The sequence below is a fragment of the Ixodes scapularis genome, unplaced genomic scaffold (assembly GCF_016920785.2).
Source record: "Ixodes scapularis isolate PalLabHiFi unplaced genomic scaffold, ASM1692078v2 PGA_scaffold9__187_contigs__length_104089568, whole genome shotgun sequence".
In the NCBI taxonomy this organism is placed as follows: domain Eukaryota; kingdom Metazoa; phylum Arthropoda; class Arachnida; order Ixodida; family Ixodidae; genus Ixodes; species Ixodes scapularis.
Window position 1 is genome coordinate 83,626,192 of NW_024609884.1, and position 25,625 is coordinate 83,651,816.

General features: G+C 46.0%; 1 protein-coding gene across 2 annotated transcripts in view; it reads left to right on the forward strand.

The window, feature by feature from the left end:
* The first annotated feature begins 1,102 nt into the window (after window positions 1–1,102).
* Window positions 1,103–25,625, forward strand: part of LOC8039599 (protein starmaker) — a 28,204-nt gene continuing 3,681 nt past the window's right edge. The window contains exons 1-8 of one of the 2 annotated variants that reach the window (XM_029991626.4): window positions 1,103–1,427; window positions 1,531–1,655; window positions 1,729–1,973; window positions 16,393–17,927; window positions 17,989–18,196; window positions 18,261–18,370; window positions 18,448–18,950; window positions 19,029–19,136. In XM_029991626.4, coding sequence (XP_029847486.3) covers window positions 1,293–1,427; window positions 1,531–1,655; window positions 1,729–1,973; window positions 16,393–17,927; window positions 17,989–18,196; window positions 18,261–18,370; window positions 18,448–18,950; window positions 19,029–19,136 — 2,969 coding nt within the window. In that variant the 5' untranslated portion in view covers window positions 1,103–1,292. Of the gene's footprint in view, window positions 1,428–1,530; window positions 1,656–1,728; window positions 1,974–14,889; window positions 16,284–16,392; window positions 17,928–17,988; window positions 18,197–18,260; window positions 18,371–18,447; window positions 18,951–19,028; window positions 19,137–25,625 lie in introns of those variants that run through there. The other variant, XM_042287493.1, reaches the window with a different exon arrangement.

Consider the following 25,625-nt stretch of genomic DNA (forward strand, 5'->3'; position numbering starts at 1 on the left):
ACCAATTGGTGGTCCGAAAACCTAACTGGTACCAATTGGAAATTCCAAACGACTAGGTCGCGCTGCACCCCGCCCCCCCCCCCCCCCCCTTTTCCGTCCCGACTTCCCTATGCCGCCCCCTTCCCCTCCCTTCCACCTCTCCTCTCCCCCCCCCCCCCCCCCCCCCTTTCCGTCGCCACTGGACGAGACTGGACACTGGACCAACTGGACGCTGGGTCAAGCTAGTTTCTAGACCGCGAGTGCCGCAAGTTACAAACACAGTAGTCAGAGTAAAAGTAAAACGCTGCCCAGAGGTACATACGGCCACTGTGCATACGGCTTCACGCACATTGCACTCGCAAAACACATCCACACGGCGCCGAAACGAATCTTGATCGGTATCCAAGCGTGAGAAGACACAGAGACGCAGCACTTCGGCGTGTCAAGGAAGCTTTGATCAGGCCGCGAGACCGGCGACACTTGCTTTCGATGAGTTGTGCCTTTACATACGGCTTCACGCACATTGCGCTCGCAAAACACATCCACACGGCGTCGATTCTTGATTGGTATCCAAGCGTGCGAAGGCACAGAGATGCAGCACTTCGGCGAGCCAAGGAAGCTTCGATCCCGCCGCGAGACCGGCGAAACTTGCTTTCGGCGAGTTGTGCCTTTTCCCTGCAACACTGCGTTTTCGTAAGATTTTCCACATATTTCAAACGGAAAGTATCAACGGTTACACAGTGTCTTAAAAATGCTTCCTTAGTGAATGACGACGAACGAGTAAAATACGTGCCTGTAGCACGCTGCCGCCAGCCGCTGCAACGCTAGCGGAACCGCAAATCGTCTATGAGCAAGAAGGCCGCTTGGTGGCTTCACTCGTGCTTCAGGGAACAAGCGGGGAAGCGCGATCCAGCAATTGTCATAGGTTTTTAGGTTCAACAGTTAAAGTTAACTTCTACTTAACATTAAATTGAAACCTTTTAACAGTAACATATAACACCTTTAAAACTTTATGTGTGCTGGATGATCGTTTTTTCACAAAAATCGACAGAGAAAAAAAAAATTACGCAAGTAGCACCACCACGTCTTTCACAAAAAAAGCACCGAAACGGGCTGCCCTTCAGTGGCGTGTGGACATTTTCAGCATCATCAGTATCCTCAAAACAAGTGAGGTCGGTGAGGTGCCGCCGTGTCGCTTTTGTCGGTACGCCTGCCCAGAGCCACCTGCCTAACCAGAAGAAACGTTCGTTTTGATATGATTATCGGCAGTGCGCTGTGCTTCGTAGCCTCCGTGAGAATAAATTGAGAGTAGCATGAATTCCGAGTCGAAGATGAAGGAGCTCCCCCCCGGAGACCCGAAACTCACAGCAAGCATCGTGAGCCACCTAAAGTCCCGGGGCCTGTTCGATCAGCTGCGCAGAGACTGCCTCGGTGATGTGGACACCAAGGTGAGACTCACTTTTCGCTCCGATTTAACTGTCAGTCTTCGTCGAGCAGTAAACGCGTTTAAATGGACCCGCGCAACTACCTGACTTCCCTCGCTTCTTGCAGCCCGCTTATCTCAACCTAAAGCAAAGGATCGAAGGTTACATCACCAAGTTCCTCGCGATGCAAACTTGGACGCCCGACATGAACAAGAACCACGTTCGAGACATCATGAGGCGGGAGATCAACGAGTGAGTGGCCGTCGGTCTGACGCGCATCGGCGGCCGCTTTGTGGCCCCGGCTGACGCGGCCGCCCGCGCCCAGATCGGGCATGCTTTCCGCAGGTATGGACCATCTGGTGGACCAAATCGTCAACCCAAAGATCTACCACGTGTTCACGCCCGAGGTGGAGGACGGCGTGCGGCAGTACCTGGGCCTCAGCCAGCCCAAGGAGCCGTCGGCAGCCGACGCCGAGCCGGCCAGCTTCGTCCCGCCGGCCTCCTTTCCTCCGCCGGCCTGCTTGCCCCCGCCGGCCCCCTTGCCCCCGCCAAAGTCTGAATTCAGTATAGGTATTTGACGACACTTTCGCCCTACTAACCGGCCTATTGCTAACCGAGACGCTTGCGTCGCGCACCGAGTCGGACCGCGTCCCGAACACACTGCCAACAGCTAGTCTCTGTGAGAACGCGCAACTGCGGACACCTCGGGGGCGTTCGTGGGGCGCCCCCGGGCAATGTGGGGACGGACCGCCGTTTGTGTGGCCGCCACGTACGTGCCTGGTGGCCGAGGTATGCTCAAAATGGGGAAGCCTGCACTTGGCGCGAGGGGTCTCCCGTCGGTGTCCCTCACCACTAACTTCGTCCAGCTGTCCTTTGATTGGACGGCAGTTATGCACGCACTGCCTCGTTTTGACCACCAGGCAAGTGCCAACGTGTCGTATTTATGAAAGAGGGAGATGTGCAAAATCAATATGGCACTTCGGAGTGGGCCAAATTGGGATGCATGTTTTGCTCAACTCCCGTTTACGACGCGTGCAGGAACCAAGAAAAGTAGTGGCAAACTTGTCGTCTCGGTGCCGTGAAAAGTTGGGCTACTCTATTTCAGTGACTCTTTTTGGACCTCTTGGCTGTTGGTCAGTCGGTATATCAGCCATGAGGTTTACACGAGTGTGTGCAATTGATGTTTGTGATATGTGAGCAGCATCACCTGTGATATGTGTAAATACGGAGGAAATGCACATTTCTGTAAATGGGCAAAACCGTACTTGATCTGTGGACTAATCTCTCTGGTATAGACCATTTCACTTGGGTCAAAACAGAAAGAAAGATGTACACATCGCGACACTGTTATCACGAACACAATATCGGTGCATTTTCACATTTTACTTCTAAATAGTATTAGCGAGTATGAAATTCGATTGCTTACATAATAGAAGTAAATGAGCTCTTTCCGTAGCAATAATAACTTGATGACATCCCTTGGTTTCAAAGAGAAAAACTGAAAAAACCGGCGATCGCTTGTTCGCGCTAACAGTGTCGCGCTCTGTACCCTCTAACTGGAGCATTAAGCCTGCCCCATGGCGCGTCGTCTTCTGGGGGGAATGAACTGTAGCAAACACCCGGCTAGCACGCAAGCACATTTCAAAATTCTGTCGTTTTGGAAATTTCAGTTTTCATGCGTCAGCATACAATTTCATACTCGATAAAAAGATTACCTGGGCACAAGTTTGCTGTCATCTTCTGTGCAAATAAGGAAGAAAACTGGAAACTCTGTAGACATTGTATATGGCCCATATGCTCCAGAAAAGAGTGAATGTGGTTGTTATATGATATGTTTATGGATTGGGTTCCTACTGATCTACAACTTTTGCAGCAATGAAAGAGAAAAAATATACACCTACAAGCAACAACCATGCCTATTCAAGGTTGTTCTATCGATAAAAAATGAATCCGTGCAGAATCTGGTGCCTACTGAGCCTTGGATACAAGCCCTTACCATTATTGCAGATGTTGGTAGCGGTGTACTCATAACCAAGATATCCCTTTCATAAGATGCTTGGGTGGTAATTGGAAAAAGATGCTTAGTTCGCAACTCTAATAGGCAGCCTGAAATCATACATTGCGGGTATGTCTATGTTGATCGGTCAGCAGCCTTTTTGTGCATAAGTTGTTTCTTTCATCATTTCGATTAAAAACTTGTCTATTGTATGGATGTGTAGACAGCAGGAATCTAGTCTGCCCCAAAGGGCTGTCTAGCATCCCTGCTTTAGATGAAAATTTTAGCCAATGGAGTGTGGCTGCTAGTCTGGGGTCATGAACATGCATCACGCAGTAGTGATACATGAATGCACACCGGTACATTGCTCATTCAGGTGGGAATGGGAAGGGTGCCGATTGGAATTGGGATTCTTGGGTTCTGCAGTCAGTGCTTTCGTTCCACATGCTCCGAGCGGCGCACTAGCACACTTGGCCAGTGGACCCCCCCCCCCCCGCTCCCCAAGATTGTGATTTTGACAACACAAGGTAGCTAACGTCGATGTGACAGTGCTTGCTTAATAGTGAGTTCGTTTCACCTGCATTGGTACCGTGTGAGTTCTCTTCCAGAGTGCATCACACTCGTGGAAGCCGAAAACCGGCCCCAAACGAATTTTCCGAATGCACCGAGTGTAGCCCGATGCTGTCGCCATCTACAGTAAATGACTTAATTTTCGTGAGAACCTAATTTTTGTGACTTTCGCAACTTGTATAATATTGCGAAAAATAGATCCCGTGAATATGTTTCACTATGACAACAAATACATAGCATACCACACTGATTTTAAATTTTGTGCCCGCAAAAATAAAGTTGTTTACAGTATGTTCTAGTAGGAATACAAACACCAAATCGAAACTAGCGCCTTGCTGTTCGTCATGACAGGCAGGAAGTCGCTGCAACATATAGTTTATACTTGCAATGACTTTGAACAACTCGACTGTCGTAGAGATGTTTACAGTTACGCAACCAGTTGATTACGTGATTACGAAACTGCTTTACGAAGTAATGAAAGGTGTGCTATCTTTAACTTATAACCGTTTACACTGGAAGAACTGTTAAGACTAACTGTGTGGAAGCTTGATCAGTTCCAAGAATGAACTATTGAAAGAATACAACTTAAAACTAGTGTGTTGGAATCTCCAGCAATACGTTTTGCAGCACTTTCGATTTCAATCGTCGTACACACGGGGTAAGATTTTATCACTGGTGAGATCGGCGAGAACAAGGGCTTTCTGAGACAAATTACACCGAGACAAGCTAGCTTGCATAGGCAAATGTTAAACATGGTAATTTTACCCAAGCCTCAAGCAAAATCGCCATGTTTACATTTCTCGGGTGCTGACTGGATGTGTCACTAGTTTCTGCGGGGCGAACTTCGTCGACTTTTCAACTTTTCACCCACACGCGGATGGTGGGAGAGATCTCGCAGCTGCTGATGTGTTTGTCCTGAGCCTTTCTTTTTTACCCACTGGTTGATTTCAGCATCGCTGCGACAACGGAACGACTCAAAACTTGCAAATAAAGCATAGGTTGTCGATTGCTTCCTTCATTAAATAGTAGACGCTCCCAGTTGAAGCTTGCATTCAATTTCGTCGTCCGCGGGACTCGATTTCTAGCAGAAAATCTACAGTTTTTGTTTGGTTCCGCTATTTGCAAATGACACTTTGTGTAGCATACAAACCACCTCCGTCTGCTCTCGCTCCTTGCCTGAGCGATGCATCATGGAATTGCATTCTGGTGCACGCTCGATTCTCCAGGTGCAGCGAGTGCAGGCACGTGTGGAGTTCTGGCTTTAAAAACAAAAACCTAAAAAGTGCAGCCACTCGTGAAGTTCCGGCCGAAACGGACTCGCTCCATGCTGTAAGTGGGCACTTGTGGGCATGAATGCAGTGAAATGAACTCTCTATAAGTAACAAACTTCTGTTGCCTCTGGTTGGGTGCAACACAATAAAAACTTGGTTGGGTTTTAACATTGCTAACTCCGAAGTAAGGACACCCCTGCCTTTGAAGGAGCGCTCAAAGAAACCACGCAAGACTTTTTCGAACTCTGAACCCTACCTTCAGGAGCGTCTTCTTCATTGCCGCAATAGTCGCAGCGGTTGAAGGCAGTACTACCGTTGGATGCAGTTGCTCTCGGTGTAATCCAACAAAGAAAGATGTATAGGTGTTGGTTTATTGAAATAGATGAACAGTGTGCAACATACTGGACCTCTAATAGCCCTAAGCATTCTCCAAGCATGAGCCACTGCACAGTTGCAGCGCACTAGCTGTCGTCTGCTACCACACTCGAAAGTGTGCTCTTTACACCCTCCACCCCTCGGAATCTAGTGAAGTGCCCGGATGTGTGCAGGTGATGCTGCAGTCAAACAAAGTGGCACTGTCCAGAGAGCCCAAAGTGGAATGGTCTATATCTGGGACTCCCCTAATTGAAGAGGGCTTATCTTCTTTCTTTTTTTATTCCCCAAGCAACAAAGTGTCTACAGAGTCCACCATGTTGCTACAGAATTGTGCCATCCTCATACAAGCATGAAAGGGTGTCCCAACCTCAATGTGGCAGCTGTTGCTGAAACTTGAGTGCTGCATGATGCATTGTCTCCACATGGATACTCGAGCAGCACTGACATGTGGTTGTGCTCCACGATCGCCATTTTATCAGTCACTTTTAATCACCAGCCCCGTTTAATTATGTTCAAGCCGCCTTGCTCTACTAGTCCAGAGTCAGATGCAAAGCTTGCCCGAGCCACCAGTTTAGTGGCCCGGACAACTCGGCGCCGACTTCTCCCAATGTTTGGTGCTGCTAAGGGTACATACCTTGTGGAGATCATGTGATGCATGGTCTGAGATGGTCTTTTTTCTTAGAACTGTACACCTCTGCTATTTCATTGATGTGCTTGCGGTGTTTTGTGAATTCTGGTCCTGGAACCCTTCCATCGTGGTTTGACAGGGGAAACGAGTTTTTCTAATCGTGGACACGCACAGATCAATGCATTCATTCATGCACAAACATCGTGGAATATTGGTGCCCGGGAATATTCGTAAGGATTTTGTCTTGCTTGTGCCGGAGCCTGGATGGGACATCTCTTTTGGTCTCGAATAGTGAGTGTGCAGTCTAATGGATGAGGGAATATTTGTTAGTCCGATACTATCTGCCACTCTTGCGATTATGGGATGACCTGCAGCACTATCAGAACTAGAAAACTTGCGTCCCGTCTGTTGACAGAGGTGAAGCATTGTTGCGCCCTGTTGTACAGCGTGCAACTTTTTTTTTTTTTAAACTCTGACCCCGAAGGAGTTTGCCAGCCTGCAGTCAAAACTGATTGCTGTTTGCATTGAAGAACAGCATCTTGGGGCTACAGTATTCCGATTTTATTGCATACCATTGTTGAAACTGGGACTCGGAAGTGCAACAGTTTAGTCATTGAGTAGCTCTCTTCTGATCTAATGTGAAAGACATCAGGATGTGAAAAGCACTGTAGATGATTATAAGAGCCGATATGTGTCATTGTTTTTATATTCAAACTAGTACTCTACTACCTGCAACTGAGAAACCAAGAAAGGGTTCCATACTCGGGGAAAGTAGGTACTCATGAGCCACATACTAAACTGGTTGCATCAAGCTGCAGTTCTTGAATCTGACATTGGTGGGTACAAATTACTAGGTAAAAAGAGCCATTATGTTTATGTCCAGAGCTGTGTGTATATATATATAATATACCAGGTGTTTCAGCGAAGACTGGCAAAAACAAAAATTTCTAAAATTAGTGTATTCGAGGTAAAAAGATCATTTTCTTGGGATCGCATTACTCGTGGTGCGGAATTTTCTCGGGACTGCATCACTCGTGGTGGCGGATGTCAGAAATGTGTGATACTTACTAATTAGTCTGCTAATTATTTAAAAATGACTAATTAACTTTTTAACTAGCACAGCTTTGTGGTCAGTGCCAATGGCACGATTGTAGCTGTCGACTTGCCAGTGACATATCACTCGTTAGCACAAAGGAAAAGGTAATTATCCTAAGTGCTGTGGCACTCCAAAATCTAGTCATTTTTTCATTACGAACCGAAACCCAGCGCACGAGGAGCGCAAAAAGTCACGTGCCAAGAATACGTCGGCCGGTGACACGTCATGACGTCTTTGGGATTATGACTCTAGAGCCCTAACCATCTTTGTTATCTAGCCGCGGCATGCATTTGATTTTGCCTCGTCACTCGGCGTTCACCTCAACAAAATACACCATCATTGTCAGCTGTGCAGCCCCAATTTTGAAAACTTTGCTCGGCCTGCATTATTCGGTAGTGTCCCAACAGCACTTGTTCGGTCCATCTACAGAAAACGCCAGTTTTCTCTAGCTGAAAAGGTGGACATGATGATCATGTATGTGAACACGCAAGAGGACCCTGATCTGGCTCCAAGGCTGTATGCAGCTGAGCATCTCGATCGTCATGTGCCTGCATCTGCCACATTCAAAGCGGTGTTTAATCGCTTTCACCCTACCGGTCTAGTCCAGGTCCAGGAGAGGAGGCCACCTGCATGCGGCAGTGAGGACTTTGATATTTGTCTTAGCGTACATCAGTCAAAAGCCAGAAGCAAGCATCAGGGAAACCGCCAAGGCATCTGGAGCGAGTACGTCTTCAGTTTGGAGGTCGCTTTCCAGGCGTAATTATCACCCGTACCATATAAACCGACAGCAAGAATTGACTAAAATTGACTTTCAGAAATTATTAGATTTCTGCAACTGGTGCCTCATACAATTTTAAAAGGACCCAAGTTTTCTCAATAACATTCTTTGGACAGACGAGGCTCAGCTTTGCCGAAACTCTAATGTGAATTTGCACAATGCGCACTACTGGTGTAACACTAACCCACATTGGCTAGGTCAGCACAAGCACCAAGTCAAATGGGCAGCCAGCGTATGGTATGGTATTTTTGACGGTCGTATTGTTGGCCCCCTATTTCATTGACGGCAATCTCACTGGCAGCAAGTACATCGACTGTGTTTTAAAAGGTGTGGTAACAGACTTTGTGTTGGAACTTCTACTGAATACTTTCCAGAAGATGTGGGTTCAGCACACCGTACCTAAATAACCACTTTCTCAACCAGTGGATTGGCTGCAGTGGAATCATGGCCTGGCCTCCAAGGTCGCCAGATTTGTCGCTTCTAGACTTCTTTCTTTGGGGCAGTGTTAAAAGGGAAGTTTTCTCCTCTAAACCCACTAGCCTCAACTATTTAAAACAACGTATAAAAACAATGCCTCGGGACATCCTGCAAGAGATGCTTCTACGTTCAGTGAATGCAATGACAGAGTGCTTCCTTCTATGTATTGCAATGTATGGGAAGCACTTCAAACACATACATGTAACAAAACTGCTGCAGTTCTAAATATTAATGTTTATTTGGGTCACGTGGAATTAAAAAATTGCCACAGTGAGGTGGCCATGTTCAAGTATTTACTAAATGTGTGGTATGGAGCACGATTTTTTTACAAGACGGATTGGAAAGATCATTTCCCACAAGGTTGGAGTATCCTATGTGAACTGGTACAAAAGAGAAGCCACCAACAAAAGAACACCGTTTTTGAAGCAAGTTCTACACTTAAGTTTTACGTTTAACGTCAAGTCATTATAATATGCAAGAAATGAGAAAATACAGGAAAACAACACTACTAGTCACGCACGGAAGCAAAAAGAACAATGTTACAAAAATGCATTGCATGCAAACATGAATATTTAAAATGGCGTAATTATTATATCCTTAAAAAAAATAATTAACACGGTACAACAATAAAAAAAAAATATATATATATACAGTTTTTGAGATACAAAAATCAGGACCTTGCTATGCAGAGTTCTCGAAATTGGGGTGCACGGCTGACGATGACTGTATTTTGTAGGGGCGAATGCGAAGGGACGAGGCAAAATCAAATGCATGCCGCGGCTGGCTAACACACATGATGGTTCTCGTTCTCGAGTCGGTCCCGAAGACATCACCATGACGCGTCACCGGCTGACGTATTCTTGGCACGTGACTTTTTGCGCTCCTTGTGGGCTGGGTTTTGGTGTCGTGATGAAATAATGACCGGATTTTCGACTACCACAGCACTTAGGATGATTACTTTTTCTCCGTGCTAACAAGTGATATGTCATTGGAAGGTCGGCAGCTACAATCGTGCCATTGGCACTGACCCACAAAGCTGCGCTAATTAGAAAGTTAATTAGTCATTTTAATCAACTAGCGAACTAATTAGTAAGTATAGTGCACATTCTGACATCCGCCACCACAAGCAATGCAGTCCTGAGGAAATTACGTTTTTACTTTGAATGCACTAATTCTAGGAATTTTTGTCAGTCTTCGCTGAAACACCCCCGATATATATATATATATATTTATATTGTGAGGAGTTCTAAGAATTGCCACGAAAACCTTTGTCATTTATTTACATCTTCCTGAGGTCTTCGCAACTGGCGCATGTTTTTTTTTTTTTAGATTACAGATAAAGTGCTCGCACAGACAGCCTGATTCTACACTACCCACCTTGTCTTTCCGATTCTGTATACCAGGTGTTTCTGTGAATACTTTAAAAAATCCCTACAAATAGGATGGTTGAGAAAAAAATGAAGCTCTCTTTGGGAACAAACTGCCCGTCACAGCAGACATCAGGAATTGCAGAAACACTATTAACTTTTTGTTTAGTAGTGAAAATAAACATATGCTACCAATTAGAAACTTGCCGAGTGTTGGTGAAAATTGCTGTAATCACTTAATTTCAGGAAGACTTGAAGTGTGTGGGAAGCCCAGGGGTGTGCTAAAGCTCCCTCTCATGCAGCAGCCGGAAAACTGACGATGGAAAAGCATTGACGTTTTTTTTATTATCCGGCATCAATTTTAACGTTTTAAACTGAACATAATTTTTTAAAAAGCACAAGAAACTGAGCCTAGAGCAGCAAACCAATGTCCCCAAGACTTTAAATAACTTTTAATATTAAAAGCACAGTAAAACCGAAAGTAAGTTGCAACTTTACTTGTCGACCATCTTACCATGACGTCAGATGTTGTAGAACCTTCAGCACATGGGCAGCTTGAGCCTGTTTCCCCCAGGGTCAGAAGCCGTCAGAAGGCCATCGCGATCGTCCGTGGGAAACAATGAACTATGATTCATCGAGCTTGTCCGAGTCGAGCAATGACCAACAAATGTTTCAAGATTTTCAGCATGAGATTTCAGACGATTCGCTGGCGTTGCCCCCGAGGGGACCACCCATCGCGGCTGCATTCGCAATCTGCCGACATGTGGCCAAGGTGCTGCTTCAGAAGCAGAGGGGTATAGAAGGTTTTGCTTGCTAGTTCGACGCAAATGCTGGGAGCCAGCTTTCGCGTCGGTATGCATGAACCTACTTTTGTCGCAGAGACTTCTTGGTCAGAAACCTCTGAGATGTCACTCAGCTGCATTTCTTTGTGGCGTTTTTTCACCCCATACCCTACCCTCCATCGCTTCCTCAAGTAGCCCAAGCCAGACAAGACCCGCAAAACCTCGTATGCTCAGTACCACTACAATGCACAATGCCTTAAAGGACGGAGTGCCAGCTCTCGGATACAACCTTTGACATCGCGATTGATCCCAGGGATCCGGGCGCCACTGCTGCTCGTTGTTGCCAGTAGAGCGGCAGCCAGTGGTTCGGAGGTATACGCAGAAAGTTAAAAGTTGTTTTCTTAAAAAAAAAAAAAATTAATATTTTTATTAGATATTTCGTAGACATACTTAAGTGGGTATTTAGGGCACGGTGAACGTTTGATAAAAATTGAATATTGATATTGTGCCGGAGCTCCCCTAGGCCTTCCGAAAATTGACTAATTTAATGGTTTTTGATGACGCTCAACAAGTTTCTAATTGGAATCATGTTTATTTTCACCAATTCGAAACCTGGGTAGTAAATTTTTGGCAATATTTTTGCTAATTAGTGTGTTTTTTGCAATCCCTGACGTCTGCCATGACTGGCAGCATCTTTTCAAAAAGAGTTTTTTTTTTTTCTCAACCACCCTATTTGTAGGGATTTTTGAAAGCATGCGTAACAACAACTGGTATATAAGATGTTCATTGAAATTACTGGCACGGCAAAGAGATAGTCATCGGCCAAACGCAGAACAGGCTTTGCCTTTATTGTGAACCTTATAGAAATGTGCTGGTTGATCACGAGCAGCGATCAATGCTGGCATGTTTGAACAAGATTTGGTTCTAGTGTCACTGGGTTTGAAGGCTGTTACTCTTGGCGACTGAAAAACTTGCCCAAGTGGCGACCTGGTTACTGTTAGTGGACTTATTGGACAATAAACATACTATACACTCTACAAGTAGGTTGGTGTGAACTTGTACCTACAACAGCTCTTTTTAAGTCTTCTTACATTGTATCTCATCGTTTGGGTTTTGGGTGTGAATAATCAATGGAGTTTAAAAAGGGTCCAGGACACGAAAATTAAAACAACCCTCGATATGAAAGGCTCATAGATTGCTTGTAAACACACCAAATTTTGCAATTTTTAGAGCTATGATAATTACAGGAAAATAGTTTTCAAGTCTCAATCATTTGCATCTGGTGACCAGAAAACCTTGACGGAATTCCGACGTAACGTGCCCAGAGTAGTCGCATCATGGTGTCCATGACCCATGTGATTGTAACCGTCTAGTTGAACACACTCTCAGGCTAGGCTCATCTATGTTCATCAGGCTCACAAGCTACACGCTACGCTACTCTCATTCCCTTGCCTCCTAGCCTGCTCCTTGCTCCTAGTACTATGTCGAAACAAAAGATTTCAACAATGCAAGCAATTCTGTAGACTCCATTGGTTCGAAACGCAGGAAGGAAACGAGAAAGCTGAAGGCCAAAACAGCTCAAGCATTGAAAGAGCCATGTCTGCGAATGCGTGCAAGAGAACGGTTGGAGTTGTGCTACCATGCCGCTAGGGACACTGGCAGACATATGTATGATCTATGGAGAGATGAGGTAGATTATGTCACCGACCTTTAAAACATGGCAGCTTTCCTAATAGGTGAGCGGCGTTTGGCAACTTCTGGTTCCTTAGGAAATTTTGTTTCGCTGTTGACAAACAATGATGATGATCTGAAAGCCTGTCTAAGCAAGGTTCTGAAAACTAGAGTCTGGAGGTTTCAGAATTATGCTTGCACAGGCTTGCAGCCGATTGTCGTTGTTTGTCAACAGTGAAACAAAATTTCCTAAGGAGCCGGAAGTTGCCAAACGCCGTTCACCTATTGGGTGGGAGTAAATCTGACGGTCCTGCAATTAAGTCAAATTTATCCTCAAAACTAACCCTTTGTTTACAAAACAAATTTAACACAAATATAGTGGCATCTAATGGGCTCTATCGATATACTTATATCAGATTTTATTTTTTTCGTATCCTAACCCCTTTAAGGGGAGACGCGGGTCTTAAAATGGTCAAAAAACGCGAAATTTCACGTTTTTCAAAATTCACATATTTGGATTAATTGTAGTCTAAGGTACCTGCCTGCAAAGTTTCAATGTCGAAATCAATGTCTAAACATGAAAAAAATGATATTTACGATGTCCCCGCAGAGCCCTAACACAGCGAGTTCAATAAAAACAAGTGGAACTTCGCGCCTCGCGCGTTTCGCGATCGCTCGTCGGATCGCGGCCATCTTGGTCTTGTTGGAAAGCCGCTTATTTTCCCCACGTCCCCATGCCATTCATTATCGCGACAACATCGGGAAACGTCCGCATTCCGCGGGTTCCGAAAGCCCCAATTGCGATCGCTCATTGGCCTGCTAGCAAGGTGCCCGTACGTCAGAGCACGCGCGGCGCCTAGCGCCCCTGCTATTGGCCTAAACGCGCCCCTCCGCTCTTTTTCTCCTTTCCTCCTTTCCGTTCCCGCGCTGGCGAGAGGTGCGTCGTCTGCTCCTGGGCCCGTCTCCGCCCGTCTCCTTAGGCCTGTCTGCTTTGTTTCCTCCGTGGTCGAGCGCACGTTTTAGTTCCCGTTTGCGCGCTTGCGTTGAATATTGTTGGTTCGTTTTCCTACGAAGTCGCGCGTGTTTTGTTTTGTTTCGCTTCGAGTTCTCGAGATGCCGGACGACGCTCGGTTGAAATCGAGCACGCGGCAAGCGTTCGGAAGGAAGAGGAAGCGACCGTGGAACAAGAAGCCGAAGCTGTCTGCTGCAAGTGCGCCACCGCGATCGGCACCGCCGGATGCCTTGGATCTTCCGGAAACATCAGCCGGAGACATCGCAACTCCATGCAGCAGCGGCAGTTTGTCGAGCTTTGCGAGCGCGGTTCGTGTCGACACCGCATACTACTCCACGGCCGAGCAGGCGCAACGAGTCGCACGATCGGACGAATGCAAGCGTGCCCTATCGGAAAAGTCGGCGACCCAGCGCAAATTCGACCTTCTCGGCGTCACCACAGGAGGCCAGACGCGCGACGCTGGGACACAGTTCATTGTAGTGGACATGAAAGCTCTCAAAGCATGGAGAAGGACAATCTGCGTAAGGCCAACACTGCCCACCAGAGCAGCAGCAATGCAAAGCAGAGGTTCTCCAGGCAACACCAAACTGGAACAGCTGGGGACTACAGTCCTGGACAGCTGTGAGGGGCTCCCCTTTCAAGTGCTACACGAACAAAGGCCCTTTTCAGGGCCAAACAAAATCTGCTTTCGGAACGTGCAACCCTTGGTGCCTCCTCCCGTTGTCCCTTATAGAGTCTACTCATTCTTTTATAACGTTATTTTACATTGCAGACATTATTTCTCAGTTTTATATTATTTCTAAAGGTTCTTGTGAACGGATTGCAGAATTTTTCATCTCAATTTGTTCAGATAGAACTATGCTTCATATTGCTGAACATTATTGCATGGGATATCTTACTCAATTTTATGCAATGAGTGTCAAAACTTCAACTGCAATTTTCTCAGCTTCGCATTTTTTGTCTACATGCCTAGCCTTACGGTTGTTTTCATGAGATTATTCTTCGAGGATTTCTATTAACTTTATACCGTTGAATTCAGAAAGAAGTGAACTGCAGGGTGATGCTATTTTTGTATGACGGTATGGGCCAGAAATTTTATTATTAGTGATAATGTGACCTCGTTAAGCTTTGTAAATAGTGTACTTGACCTAATTAGACTAGTTTTATACAATGATCTATCTTTACAAAAATATAAATAGCATCATCTTGCATGACAGGTCTTTAGCTACAAATCCATATCACTTATGCAAAAAAATTCGTATTAGAAAGTTCCTTAATGAGTCGTATGAAATGACCTAATTATGCTTCATTATTTTCTTCGTAACTCAAAAAGTAATTGAGATATTGCAGAACTAATTGTATATTTGAAAAGAGGAAGCCAAAACACATATACACACTAATTTTCATTACAATCCATTAATAAACCAAAAAGTCGATTTTAGAACCAGTGTCTTGCCTTAAGTGAGTTTTGTGTTTTTAGGGCTTTAACTAGAACTGTATGCTTATTGAAGTCTAGGAAACTAAAAAAATTGCCAAGCATGCCCTACTTCCATATGTAGTCCACCCTTCAGTATCAGTAACCAAATACAACAAAACAAAGCAGCCAGAAAAAAAAAAATATTGGTGTCCTCGTTGACTACTTTTCTCTTCATTGTACGTGCCAATACATAATTTGCGGTGTTTTAGACTTTAGCTTGCTCCTCCCATTGCCCAGACCATATCTACGGCTCTGGTTACGCTGGCTCTTTTTAGCAGGGACTCAATAGGCCTTTTCTTTTAATGTGCTGCAATGCTGTAGTCAGAAACCTCTAAGCCAGTCTCTTGGACTGGGTTTTGTCAGAAGGATTCCAGCTTGCTGCAAGAAGTATTTTGTACAGGTAGTATATTAGCATACTTTGACTTCACTTTCCAAAGTATGTTCTCACAACAAGCCTTTCCTTGGTTGGGGGTTATTAAAGGAATGTGAGTTTGTCACCATTTGTGAAAAGTGAACATTGTTGGGTTCATTACTTTTTAACTACGGTGACATTGGCTTTTCCGACTAACAGTTAGCTGCCCATTGTTCCTATTGGTACCACACCCTAGTGTGCTGATGAACCTGTGTGTGGAAAATTGCTATGCAGTGGTAGCTTAAGAGCATTTGTGTCATTGGAGAACTTCTTAGACATTGCAAACAGACTAAACATGTGAACTTAGGTTTAAGTTTCACTCTTGCAAAAGCACGAGGAGTGGGGCAATATAGTTTATGCAAAGTGAAAAGAAATGCTGTCTTGTTGCATGCTCGAGGCAGTGCAAAGAGCTCTTTACCTGGCAAACTTGAATAAGTGCTGCAAGTCACTCATTGTCTAAGGGACCTTAAATGGACGTGACCCGTGTATCCCAAAAAATATATTTTTAATAAAGCGCTTTCTTTTCTCAACTGACATTTCTCTCATAAATCGTAGATAAGGCAAACGAGAACTTTGATTGAAATTCCTCGAGGTGGGCTTATCCAAAGGTGTCAGACATGCCACAAAACAAGGCTGTTCCATGGGGCAAAGAAAAGGCCACGCATGCTTGCGCACAGCAAGCGCAGACTCCACCAGTGTACGAGCACCGATGTGTCACTCTCACGGACAGTTTTTAAGAAGTGGGTCTCATATGCCGGAAAGAAGGATAATTTCAACCACTAGCGAAAGTAGGTATCTGCCTCATTTCCCAACTTACATGAGCCCTTGGCACACTATCCTAACACAAGCCTTTGCTAACAGCATTCAGCTCTGTTGCTGCAGAGAGAAGACACTCGTTTACTAGACCAAGACACCACACTTGGCAGTAGCTTTGAAGGACACGTGGCATGGAGTAGACAAGCACCGAGGTATGCCACAGGAGCTCTAGCTCTTGGATGGGTTCCATAAACCTGCCAACCTGCCGTCTGGCCAAGGTGAGTCGAAAAGGAAGTAAGGGCACTTCTTGTTCTCCCCCAGATGAAACCACTCAGGACGTCCCAGGCAGCTGCTCCCCCAAACTGTATACAGCAGTGCTCACGCCCGAGGGCTTCTCAGACACCTCCTCGGAGCCCCAGCTCATGATTGTAACTGAAAGCAATGAACGTCCCGAGGAAGCCGACAGTTTGTTGCGTGAGGTGATGGCGAGCCCCACTGTTCGCCGGGATTCTTCGGTAGAACCCCCTGGAGAGGAATCTCTGCAGGCGCAATCCTCAATGGTCCTCGCCGATCCCGTGCCTACAAGCACAGAGCCCGAAGAGAGGTCAGACGTGCCGACCCAGGCAACTGACGACCAGGAGCCAGCAGCCAGGAAAGCAGAGGACAAGAGAGTAGACATCGTCAAGAAGGAGTCGAGGGTTTCCGACAGGAAGCATGAAGAGAGAAAGGGAGACGTCAAGAAGGAGAGCAAACCAGCCAGCAGGGAAAGGAAGGATAAGAGGTCCGATTCGTCAAAATCAAAGGATAGTAGTTTTTACTCTAGCAGGTCCGACTCGCACGCGAAGAACTCGTCGTCTAAGAGAAGCAGCTCGGACACCAGTAGGTCTGCAAAGACTTCAAAGTCTAAAACGGAAGATGGCCTGCCCAGGGACAGCAGAGATTCGTCCAGGGAAAAGTGTGACCAGGCAAAAGAGAAGCACAGTTCATCTCGGGAGAGAGCGGACTCGTCCAGGGACGAAACGTCGAGAGACAGGGCTGATTTTTCCAAAGAAGAAAAAGGAAAGTCGTCGTCGTCGAGCCGAGCGAGCAAGACAAAAGACAGCCGAAGCGAGCGGAGAAGGCCCGATGACAAGCACCACTATCGTGGCAGTAGCCAGCATCATGATGACAGGAGGCATCACGGTAGCAAGTCTTCTCGGGAAGACGACAAGTCCAAGGACAGGTCTGACAGCCACAGGTCACACGGAGAAGGCCGGCGGGACAGGGACAGGTCATCTACCAAAGATTCGTCTCGGCAGCACAAATCGAGCCGATCCTCTGAGAAACATTCAGATGGTTCCAGGGAACCGAGGAAAGACAAAACTCAGGAGAAGGACAAACGGCCAAGTGTCAGCAGGCACCAAGCCTCAGAACCGAAAGAAGGCTCAAGCAGCAAGAAGATTCCCCAAGACGTAATCAGGGACACGTTTCAGGTTTTTGAACTGGCTGCTCAGACGGTTTCTGAAGATGCTTCTGGTGGACCTTCTCAACAAACTTCTGAAGAGGTTTCACAGGAGATTTCACAAGATGCCATGCACGGCACTCTAGAACTCGTTGAAGCAAAGGAAGCCGAGATATTAAGGTTTTCATACGTAACAGATAAGCATTCAGGGAATTGTGAAATTGATCTCCAACTGGTGAGCGCGATACCTACAAATGAGCCAGATCTCAAGAAAAGTTCAGAATTACATGCAGAAGACGGAACTCAGTTCGAGAGCTGTGATCCGGCTATTGCAGATACACTTACGGAAGTGCCATGCCTAGTCTCTTCAGAGAATATTCCAGTGGACGCCACACCCAAGGCGTCAAAGAAAAAGGTCAGTACCCAGCTTGATTACCATACCTGCTTACTCTTGCAACGTCCATTTATCTTTGCAGTTAAAAGGCGAGAAGCGCTCCTCGGACAAAAAGCGTCAGAAAAGATTGACTTTGGATGGCCACGAGTCGGATGGAGCCTGGTCAGACGTCACGGTCAGCTCCGTCCACACCAGCGACCTCTCTTCATACGACGATCGCATCAGTGTGTCGTCCGGTGAAGAAGACGACGAGGCGTCCAAAGAAAAGAAGAGAATATCCCTCAGAGAAAGTGAGTTGCGACACAGAGCCTCGACTGTGCCCTGGCCTCACGCGTTGCACACGTGACTTTGCAGTTAAGAAAATTGCCAGCAGCAGCAACGAAGACGAGGACCGTATGAGCAAGTCAGAAACGGAGCAAGTCCCAGTCGAGAAAGTCAGCCCAGACAGCACGCCGATGCGAAAGGTAGGGAGAGTACACTTTTTTTTGGATGGTATGCCAAAATGAAGCAACATACACTTTTCTCGTTCCCATGCCTCCAGCCCCCTGACATTCGGGAGAGCTGCCAAACAGCAACGGAGAGCAGCGTCGTGGAATTTGCCAGGTCTTCCAGCCCTCCCGGCGTCATCACCCTTGCCACTGTTGTCGACGCTCCCGTGTCTGCCGCAACAGTCACCGCACCCGCTCATCCTACCGCTGCGACGCCAGTCGAAAGTCCCCCAGAACCCAAGATGGGCCTACGGCGGCAGCGTAAAATCAACCCCAAGTATGCGTCAGAAGAGTTCTCGTCCATCTTTACGGAAGGCAGGAGGCCGACTGGAACGATAGACTTCGGGGCCAAGCATGCCAGGGAGAAACACCACGAGGACGTGGCAGCACGAGCGGAATCTCGCAAAGTGTCGCATCCGCCGCCGTGCGAAGAACCCCACGAAGAGGCCTTCGAGCGTGCTCCCTGTGAGGACAAAGACCAGCCGTTCGACTCTTCGGGTCCGGAGCGCTCGAGGCGGCCTTCCCGCAGGCACAGTGGAAGTGAGCCGCGCCCCAGGTAGGCGAGCGCACGATGCGTGCCTAGGCCAAGGTTATGCACTATGTTGCTGATGTGGGTCCGAACCCTTTTGCGCAGGTCTGAATCGATGTCTTCCAAGCGCTACGACTCGTCGGATCTGTACAAACCTCGACCCGTCATCAAATCTGGCACTCGGCGCAGTCGTCCATCACCTGCAGCAGCATTGTAGGTGGTCTTTTTGTATCTCGGATGCGCTAAAAATAGAGCTACAACTGTACGACAGTGTCACTTGGATTGTTTTTTGTGCCACTTTTAAGAGAAAAACAAATCAAACATCACATTTCCTCCAGAGCCTTCTACATAATGATGCAACTATTATGGCAGTCTTGTCTGCATTCTGCAGTCAGCTCCATTGCTAAGTAGCTCTGCAGGTATCGCGTGGTAGAGGTCTGCACGGGCCAATATTTTGGAGCCCGGCCCGTCATCGCCTGGGCCCGGCTGCTCGCTATCCATTTCTGACAGCTGGCCCGACACCAATTTTTATGGGCCCGCTGAGGCCCACTTTATTTTTGCCCAGTATGAATAGTTACTAGTTGCACAGCATGGCAAAAGCTTAAAAAGGAAGGAAAACATTGCAGCGGGTTCAAACAAAATACGGGCACAGTTCTAAATTGCCCGCTCCCGCCGTCTACAACCTAAAAAAAAAAAATATATATATAATATATGGGTGATTTCATCTCAACTCGGGCACGGATTTAGGGTCAAATTTTTAATTTTGACGAAAAAAATATATGTTTTGGGGCAATTCCTATAATAAAAGAAGACGGAAACGGTTATTTCGTCCGATTTTTTGTTCTCAAGTTATGGACCGTTGAAGCGGTCAAGGTGGAAATTGATGTTTTTCCAGCCTATCGGAGGTGCCATATTTCACTCCATCCCTTTTCCCTACTTTTTACGCCACATCAATATAACTTTTTGGGAACACTCTAGACATAGGCTTTTTCATGCTAATTAAGCGTCTAGGTCATAACATTCTTTAAGATTTTTTTTTTATTTGTCAAACCGCCTCTCTGTGACGATATTTGACGAAGTTCAGCAAGCTGTGCTGTGTGACCTAATCAACATATTTTTATGATCTTTATATCACCGTAAAGCACCAATTATGCTCTTTCTTTTGAGTATAATTTCAATATTTTGCCACAAGTATATAATGTGCTACGTGTGCCTGAAAAACAAATATTTCGAAAAACTAGCAAGTTTAAAGTCGATTTTCTAAAAAAAACCACTTTTTATTTTTTTCATTTTTTATTCACAGTTAGTTAATATAGTAGTCTATCGGGAACTACCAACAGAAATTGTAATATATTGTTTGCATGGCCGCTATTAAGACTCGAATCTCGTGCTATGAGCGTTTTGAACGGGACTTCGCACAGGCGCTCTGCTGAGCAGAATTTTGGCCTATATAAGGTTTTCTATTTATCGTTAGCAGTTACCTAAAATCCAACCATAAACATTAAAAAAAATTTTGAGTAGTGCTCTTAAAAAAAAGTTACTTAGAAGTCCGTATTCACAAGTGCGAGCGCATCTTTTTCTCCCAATACGGGGGAATGCAGATCGTTAGAGAAGTCCTCTGATGGTACGTTTACACCTGAGAAGAAATCCGCTTCCGCGGGAGCGGATCCGCTACCGGCGGCGGCGGTGACGACGAGCGGGTTGCGTTTACATCTATTTACTTTGAGCGGCGGCGGCGGTGGCGGCGCCGGCAGCTGTTCTCGTAACATCGCGTGAAATATGACGAGGAGGCGCCAGAATTCCCACCTCGACTCTCTCTCCTGGAAGTTGCAGCTCCCGGAAGAACGCCTACTCATGACGTAGGCAGCGTCGCGCTGCACAAGAATGCCACTTCCGGTCAGCGAAACGCCTTGTTCGGCGGCAGAAATAGATCCCGGACCTATACGCCTCGCCGCCACGTTTTCCGCCCAGCGTTTCGCCCCAGCGGCAAGAGCTGGGCGGATTCGCTGGTGGATCCGCAAGTGTAAACGTACCATACGGCCTTTTGCTTTCGTTTCCGAAATTTTACAGATGCCACCCCAGTCAGGCGGCATGTATAGAATACTTTATCTTGAACATCACGGGGCTACCGCCTCTATCTCCGTCGGGGTCCTGGAGCCTCTAAGTATTATGCCTTTGGATGCGACCGACACGGAAACCCTGATTGTCGGGAGAACAGGCGTTTCGAGGTTAGAGTTTACGTCGCAAGCCCCCCTCTGTCTCTCCAAGCTCCCCTCCTCGTCCTTCTAACACAACCGTGCCACTAATCCGCGGGCACTAAAAGAGACGCCGCTGCTGCGTGGCACTCAGATTACGCGTGAGGCGGAGAGCGAATGTTTAAGTATGGATCGATGGGAAGATTGGGGACCCAAAGGAAGCCGAATCTTCGCACGTCGTCTAACTGATAATAGCCTTCTCGGTCCCTTTCCGGCTCTTTACTTGAATTCCTAACTTAAAACTGCTCCTGCTTTCAGAAAGCCAGAAGTGTTCGTTACTGCCATGGCTAATACATTATTCAGTTCAGACCGGAAAGTGTGCGCCGAGTATTCAAGGAGACACAAGAGAAGAGTGTTTTACGGACGCCATGTTCGTCAAGTCTCGGAGCTAAACCTAAGTTTTCTTAAGCAAGTTCTGCCGGCTGAGGACGCCCAGCGCGTAAGCCCTGGAGATGTTCTGTGCAATAAGTGCTACACAATGTTCTCGGGTCAGATTGAAGAACATAAGCAAGGACAGGAAATGTTGTCATCAAGCTCATCGTCATCATCCCTGAAACCAGCGGACAGATCATTCGTTGACTAGGAAGCCCTGGTCCAAGGAGTGTCTGAAGCAATTGATGCTGCCGAAGTAAGTGTGACACCACTTAAACTCCCTTCTAGCGTGACCCCACGAAGTCGTACCGGCTATGTTAAGCGAAAAAAATCCGAGATAACCGCGGACTTCAAAAAGAAAATTGGTCGTAAACTAAGTGACGTGTACGGAGAACCTACGGGCACAGACAAAGAAGATCCATGCTCCTCGTGCTCCGACTGGGTCATCAGTTTACGAGCAGCCTACGTCAAGAGCGCGTCGCAGCTAGAACGCTACCGCCTCTTAACTCTCTTTCCATCTAACTTCAAAAAGAAAGATATCCTGAAAGCAATTCCTGAAGTGACGAAGCATGCTTTGGACCAATCAAGAAAGCTGAAAAAAATGGGGGTCAGGGCGTCACCTCACCCATACCAAGGACATGCTCTCAATGAAAACGATGTCGCTCTTGCGTTGACTTACTACACATCAGATGCGAAAGACTGCTCAAGACAAAGCCCGAACAAGAAGGATGTCGTAAGGCTTTTTATTGATGGTCAGGAAGTCTTCGTCACGAAGCGATTTATGACGAGATCTATTAGGGAAACCTACAAAGAATTCAAGGCGGCCAACCCAGAGTCAAAAATGGGCCTAACAAAATTTTATTCTCTTCGGCCTAAGTGGGTTAAGAAACACCCTGTACATGAAGAGTGTGTGTGTGTATGCTGCGCCAACTTCATACTCTGTCTGACATCTCTGTCAAATGCGGCAGGGAAGACCATGACCTTTGAAGACGTCCAGAAAATTTTTCTTTGTGAAAATCCTTCCCAAAACTGCTTCTTGTAGAGGTGGGAAGCCTGTTCGAACCGGAAGCACATATCCCTCGAGATGCTAGGGATGAGCGCTGAAGATGAACTGGAGTTGGCACTGTGGGAATCTGGTGGCGAGTAGGTGAAAAAACATTTAGAGGCCACTGCTTTTCTTAACGAACTCAACAAGTGGACGAAGAAATACATACCCCACTATTATATTCGGCGCGCACAACAGAGAGCAATATGGCTTGAAAAAGCAAATCTGAAGCCACGTGTCGTAGTCCTCCACTTTGATTTCGCCGAAAACTGGAGTATTGTGCTCCAACGTGCAGTGCAGGGATACCACTGGAAAACCAAGATGGTGACAATCTTCACCTGCGTTGCGACGACCACGAAGGGAACACTAAGTTTCGGCGTCGTGAGTGACGATACCTGTCATGATTCTGCACACGCGCTCTTTGCGCTCACAATGATTGAAGACAGGCTCGAGGAACTCTTGCCCGTTTTTTTGGAGCTAATCTATGTTTCGGACGGCGCTCCAAGCCATTTCAAAAATCGGCACCAATTACACAAATTTCAGAAGAAGTTTGTTGTCAGCAGGTGGATATACTCGGCGTCAGGGCACGGCAAAAGCGCGTGCGATGGAGTGGGTGGTGTGCTGAAGCATCATGCGTCACTGCATAACTTGAAAACAACTAAGCTGAGCTCCATAACTAACGCGCGTACGTTCGTTGAAGCTCTCGGCCAGAAAATCAAGGGGATAACGCTTCTCTTCATCGACCAAGAGGAGCTGTCCTGTTATTGGGAGCTTAAAAGGAAGGGGTGGGAGAAGGTAACCCCATCAAAAGGCATCCAACCTTCTCATGTGTGGAGCAAAGCAATGGGGGAAGGGGGAGGTGATGTGGTCCTAGAAAGAGTTTACCAAACCCCAGAATAGACAGAGCTAAATGGCGGGACCGTGAAAAGGCCGGACCGTTTCAACAGTGCGTCCATCCTTGTCCCCCTGTGAGTGCGCGCTGTGTGATCAGGTGACGCGCCATAGACTTTGACACTGAACTGGCTGCAATTTGGACAAAGCGAAAACTGGCTCAGAATCGCATCAACCTATTGTCTCGAAATGTGCTACGTCGAAAGATGACTATCCCTATCCCAGGTGTTTATCACTGTTTTTGTGTGAGCAGCGCCGTGTAGTATTGAAAGGGTACTGCGTCGTCTATCCGTAAACCAGACGGAATTGGTCAACACATTTTGATATATTTTATGAAATGAACATGTTTAGGCTACATCATGAAATATTACTTCCCTTCTCTGGTTACGTGTCGCATCTTGAGTTTAAAATTCCGAACTTTATATGTAATTGTCATATTTTCTTATGTCAAACAGATATGCAGTGCATATACATATGTGTGATTCAGTATCTGACGCTTAGGAAGTACGGTCTATTTTGTGCACATACCTTTCGTAAAATAACGAGCATTTCGTGGCGTGTAAGGACAAGAATTTCGTGGCGTGTAAGGCTTCAAATGCGTTAGTCATGTGTTTAGGTTTCATTTTTATTTGCAGTGATTCATGCCAGGTTACTTACGACTTTTCCCTCGTGACTTAAGTTTGTCCGTGAGTTTAGACGTTACGTACTTCTCCGTCAGTACATAAGGCGAAGCTCACACACCTTTCAAATCACCCCAGTGCCAAGTAAATAAATATTGTAAGGATAAATATTGTTACTTCCCTTGCTTTTACGCTCAGATATTGTGGTAAGTACTAACATTAAATAGAAAACTTTACATTGGCCAAAATTCTGCTCAGCAAAGCGCCAGTGCGAAGTCCCGTTCAAAACGCTCATAGCACGAGATTCGAGTCTTAATAGCGGCCATATAAACAATATATTACAATTTCTGTTGATAGTTCCTTATAGACTACTATATTAACTAACTGTGAATAAAAAATGAAAAAAATAAAAAGTGGGGTTTTTTAGAAAATCGACTCCAAACTTGCTAGTTTTTCGAAATATTCGTTTTTCAGGCACATGTAGCGCATTATATACTTGTGGCAAAATATCGAAATTATACTCAAAAGAAAGAGCATAATTGGTGCTTTACGGTGATATAAAGATCATAAAAATATGTTGATTAGGTCACACAGCACAGCTTGCTGAACTTCGTCAAATATCGTCACAGAGAGGCGGTTTGACAAATAAAAAAAAAAATCATTAAGAATGTTATGACCAAGCCTATGTCTAGAGTGTTCCCAAAAAGTTATATTGATGTAGCGTAAAAAGTAGGGAAAGGGGATGGAGTGAAATATGGCACCTCCGATAGGCTGGAAAAACATCAATTTCCACCTTGACCGCTTCAACGGTCCATAACTTGAGAACAAAAAATCCGACGAAATAACCGTTTGCGTCTTCTTTTATTATAGGAATTGCCCCAAAACATATATTTTTTTCGTCAAAATTAAAAATTTGACCCTAAATCCGTGCCTGAGTTGAGATGAAATCACCCATGTATATTGTATTATCTGGTGTATAAGTCACACTTTTTTCCAAAATTTTCGGCGCTGCGTCTTATACACAGGTACGTCTTGTATACTAAGTTTTACTTAGAAACTTGTGAAAAGTGGGGAGTGCGTCTTATACAGCAATGCATCTCATGCATAATACACTCTTTTTTCCAAAATTTTTGGCGGAGCATCTTATATACTAATTTTTACTTAGAAACTTGCGAAAAGTGGGGGTGCGTCTTATACACCGGAAAATATGGTATATACCGGCATTTCTCGGTGGTCTGCGAGTAATTGTTTAGGAAAAGCACTCCTGAGGGGAACCCCTTCACCCCCATTGTGGATGCACGCACTCGTATGTACAGATGGTTTATGCCTGCGAGGGTGGACATTCTGTAGACATACATGTTGATGAGGAGAAGAGACTGTGCGACGGAGACTTCTATCGCATGGTCTCTAGTCTTTCATTTGTCCTTCTTTTACCACGAGATTTTACATAGCAAAGAGGCACAAACCGCATCCAGAGCGCCACACACAAGTTTTCTATTGGTTACCGCAAGTGATTTCA